At 56.8% G+C, this 4,103-nt stretch overlaps 2 protein-coding genes across 2 annotated transcripts; one reads left to right on the top strand and one right to left on the bottom strand.

The window, feature by feature from the left end:
• Positions 1 to 969: 969 nt before the first annotated feature.
• Positions 970 to 1,338, top strand: SPRG_17610 (hypothetical protein; the record flags this gene model as incomplete). The annotated part of the gene is made up of 1 exon (XM_012356968.1): positions 970 to 1,338. One exon carries the CDS (start codon positions 970 to 972, stop codon positions 1,336 to 1,338), a length of 369 nt encoding a protein of 122 aa, XP_012212358.1.
• SPRG_21939 (hypothetical protein) lies at positions 1,333 to 2,964 on the bottom strand. The gene is made up of 6 exons (XM_012356967.1): positions 2,548 to 2,964; positions 2,318 to 2,501; positions 2,035 to 2,263; positions 1,834 to 1,986; positions 1,557 to 1,763; positions 1,333 to 1,499 (listed from the first exon to the last, which is right to left on the bottom strand). The coding sequence occupies exons 1-6, from the start codon at positions 2,921 to 2,923 to the stop codon at positions 1,365 to 1,367; spliced, it is 1,284 nt and encodes a 427-aa protein (XP_012212357.1). The 5' UTR covers positions 2,924 to 2,964; the 3' UTR covers positions 1,333 to 1,364.
• Between the last annotated feature and the right edge of the window lie 1,139 nt (positions 2,965 to 4,103).

Genomic DNA, 4,103 nt, shown 5'->3' with positions numbered 1-4,103 from the left:
CGCAACGTGCAGCGAGCTCCTGACACGGGTACTCGCAGCGGGGCGGCGACCGCGAATGGCTTCTTCGGCAGCTTCTTCGCACTTGCCGCACGCGTGCGAGATGCTAAAGCGCACTGCGCGCTTGTTCCGTGCCGCCGCCCGTGGCCAATCAGGCCGCCCCCCGGTCGCCCCCGTGTTGAAGTTTCAGCCCCCAGCTGCAGAGCCACCACTAGATACGCTTGGTCCGGGTCGTAATCCTGTGGTAACAGCCTCTTGCAGCCGTGCTTTGGAAGGCGCCATTCATGGGATCGCGGCCGAGTAGCTCAACGAGTAGCATCGTGCAGAGCTGGACGCGAGATCCGGTCGTCGTTAGGATCGCGCAAGTATCAACCAAGCTCGCGTCTCGACCCGACGCAATCACCCGCCGTGCTTGCACCTGACGACCTCGCCCGGTCGCCTCTCATGATGTATTGCTCCACTGCACTCGGCCCAACACTGGATCGGTGCCTGCAATCTGAAATTAGGATCGGTCCTGGGGCGCCATTTTTCTCGAAAACTCGCATGTGTATACGGATACGCGATTCGTATCCGGTGCCAAGCGTATCTTCCAGGGGTGCGCGCCGTCCAACGGGCGTATCATCATGTCCATGCTGCCCTTTCTACTCGTCGAAGGCGATGGCCGGCAGTGTCTCTGCACGCCGAGATCTTCCGGCCACGCGCGCGTTGCTAGCACGTTGTGGCAGTCACGTGTGGCGTGGAGGCTGCGTGGTGCGGTTGTATCGCCAGTCGCCGCTGCCCACAGCGTTGGTCACCTTGCGAGCTTCTTGGTTGACAGTGCGAGACGCGGCGCCGTCTACTGTGACGGCAAGCGACTTGGATCAGCAAATCGTGCCGAGATGCCATCTCAGGTGCTCGTGATTGGCTCGTTTCGGGTTCTTCCAACCTCCTTTTCAATTCAGTTTGCATTTTGCAGCATCCCTCATTGGCACGATGGAAGCGTCCGCGTACTACTGCCTCTATAAGACGAGCAAGTGCCGCAACCCGCGTGGGCTCAAGCGAGATGGGACGCTCCACCGAATGTGCAACGATCACCGCGCCAAGGCCAACGAGAGCCAGCGCAAGAGCGAAGCCAAGAAGCGGTTCCGCAAGCACGTCGGTCTCAAGCGCCCAGTCCCGTGGTCGCCGCCTTTGGCCCATGTCGACAATCTGCCAATGACGCAGTGGCACAGTCCCGTTCTGGAAGACGACGCGTCGACAGACGAAGAGCAGCCGAGGTGGCCCGCACCCCCCAAGATGGCGCTGGCTTTCATTCTCGACGCGGACGTTGACATGTGTCGTCGTCACGCGAATGATGATTAGCTTAACCAAAGATGTCGTCGACGTGTCTAAACGGTATCGTGATGGTGCGTGGCCGGGTCGTTGTCCTTGGGCTCGACGTGGCGGCCACAGCAGCAATAGCAACAGCAGGCGAGGAGGTTGAGGAGGATCATGAGCACCCACGGCGCCAGCACGAGTCCGACCTACACAGCAATATTGTTGCAATGAAAAACATCCCGCGCATGGGTAATCAATCATACCATAATGAGCCACGGGAGGAGCACGTAAAACGACGAGAAATCGCCCGATTGAAGGCGGTACGCCAGGATGAAGAACGGCGACATGGCCGCAAAGACACCGACAAAGACGCAGAAGAGACCAAAGAGGCTCGGCGCCAGCTCGTCTTCGTGACCGTTTCCTTCCTCGAGGTGCGCCATGCGGTGCTTCCGGCGCAAGTACGTTTGAATCTAATCCAAGGACACCAAATATCAGACCTTCTTCGAGCCCCAAGACGACGAGATAAGTAGACAGACGTACATGGGGCACAACGAGCGTAATGACGTAGATCCACACGGGCAGAAACACAATCCACCAGCTGCACGTGATAATATCTTCAATCTTCAAGGCCACAAGGAGCGCAAACGCGAGCCGCAAGACACTCATGGTCCACGAGTTGAGAATGTCCAGCATCTACACCTTGTCTCATGAGCAATCGCAAGCGAATTCCATTCCATGTACGAGGCTCATCTTGGACGTGCCAAAGGTCGAGGAAGGGTCAGTGGCATGGGCGCGAGCAAACGCAGAGTACGCCAAGAGGCCCGTAATGACCTTCTCCAAGAGGTAAAAGCCTTCGAGGACGTAGTACGGTGCGAGAACGAGGTGCATCGACCAGTCAATCGAGTGCTGGAGCTTCATTGCGACAAAGATCTGGCAGGCGACGAAGAGCAGCGCCTTGGTGAGCAGCAGTCTACAAGCAAAAAGTGGTGGTGGGCTTGGGCACGCGAAGACGACAACGTCTTACGTTTTGCCGAGCAGACGGAGCGGCTTGGATTGACGGTCTTCGGGCTCTTGGTGGATGTCGGCGTCGTCACCCAGGAACGAGCACCCGATACAGCAGAGGTAGATGCCATCGAGAATCCACATCGGGACGAACACCGTGAGCCACGACCAGCCCACGTCGTTGTCGATCTTGAGGCAGAAGAACACTAATCGTACGCTTCACGATCGAGTTCAAATGGCAAGGGCACGTACGCGGGATCGTTGAGAAGAAGCCAAGGAAGAGCGCGACAAACGAGAAAATGAGGCACTTGCCGAGCGGCCCCGAGGCGCTCAAGGAGCCGAGCATCGCCATGAGGAGCTCGTCCGGGCCCAAGTCGCCGTACTGGCTCACAAGCTTGACGCCGTCTTCGCCCATCATGTCGTAGATTTCGCGCTGCTTGGGGTCGCTCAGGATGTCATAGGCTGCCTTCATGGCCATGAACTCTTCCTGCGCCTCGGGCGTATTGCCGCGCTTGTCCGGGTGCAGCTGCAGCGCCTTGCGCCGGTAGGCCTTCTTGAGGTCCTCGGCCGAGACGTCCGTGGCGACGCCCATCGCATCGTACAGCTTCGTGTGCTTGGTCTGCCCCATGCTCGCCCTCCTTGGTCGTCCGTGGTTGCTAGCTCAATCCGGCTCACAACTGCCATCTCGGGGACGCGTATTTTTATTCGATTGCACAGCCGAGCTTACAAATACCAAGTCTATTGAATCTTTTCGATTTCGCGATACATGATTCGCTGAAAAGCCGCCTTTTCCAGCGCATTTGATCCAATCCAATGACGTTATTCACGGACAAAGTCCAACTCAGCTGCGTCGCACTTGGCTGACGACCACGAAAGCGCACCCTGCTCGTAGAGGGTGGGACATGGCATTGGCACCTCAAGAGGACCGAGCACTAGAGCGCACGCAGCTTGAAAACGTCCGAGCGACACCAAGCTTATGGCCGCCAATCAGCATCGAGGCTGCTTGTGTGATTTCAGCCAATCCCAGCGCTAGTAGCCACCAGATACACTATATGCATCCAGCCTGTGAAAGGGCTGAGGAGCTCGTCACTGTGGTCCTAGCATGTATTCAATGGTCGGGTAGACCGATTCTAATGCACTGCGTCACGGAGCTTAACAGCGTTCACGTCATCGACGAGCTCGGCTTGGTGCTTGCTTCAGCGGTAACCTCTAGTTTGCATCTGAGACCTCTGGCTCTGCAAGCGGAGATCAATGCCCATTGCGCCAATGACTATGTTGGTGTACATGTGTGCGGGAAGCTCTACCATGGCGTCGCGCTGTCAGTGTTTCAATGTTCGGCGCAATCCAAGCTCCCTGTTGATGCAAACGAACTCCTCACCAGGGTTGCGTCGAGGCAGACGCCGTCGGATCGGCCTGGGTATTGCTACCCAAATACTATAGCTTTGAGGCAAGCGAGGGGTCACACCAAAGGCATCGACAAGCAATGGCACCGGGTTCGGAAAGCTTGCCACTCGCCACCAGGATATTTTTGAAAGCGTGGAAAGCGACAGCAGACCAATCAGCAACAAGAACCTGGCATGTTGGCCAATTAAAACACTGCGTGCGGCAAGTATCCACTTGGATTCTTTGGATCGTTTTGGATCCGAGCAAGGTGGCACTTCAAGCGCACCGATAGCACAACCTTGGGGTCGGTTCCTTCTTGATAACTTCTTCTTTCGTGACCAGCACTATAAAGACCGAGCCATGACGCTAAATTTACAGCAACGTCGAGCGTCCATTGGTGCAAATGTTGCGTATCAAAATGTAGC

This window comes from Saprolegnia parasitica (genome assembly GCF_000151545.1).
Source record: "Saprolegnia parasitica CBS 223.65 unplaced genomic scaffold supercont2.666, whole genome shotgun sequence".
Taxonomy (NCBI): Eukaryota; Oomycota; class Saprolegniomycetes; order Saprolegniales; family Saprolegniaceae; genus Saprolegnia; species Saprolegnia parasitica.
This window is presented reverse-complemented; position numbering and strand designations above follow the sequence as displayed.

What these genes read in the sequence shown, in the direction of transcription:
- SPRG_21939 (XM_012356967.1), bottom strand. Translation starts at nt 2,923, where the DNA reads ATGGGGCAGACCAAGCACACGAAGCTGTACGATGCGATGGGCGTCGCC. An exon ending in TTACGCTCGTTGTGCCCCAT is followed by an intron (nt 1,764 to 1,833) that starts GTACGTCTGTCT and finishes TCCTTGGATTAG; the next exon opens with ATTCAAACGTACTTGCGCCG. An exon ending in TCCTCCCGTGGCTCATTATG is followed by an intron (nt 1,500 to 1,556) that starts GTATGATTGATT and finishes ATTGCTGTGTAG; the next exon opens with GTCGGACTCGTGCTGGCGCC.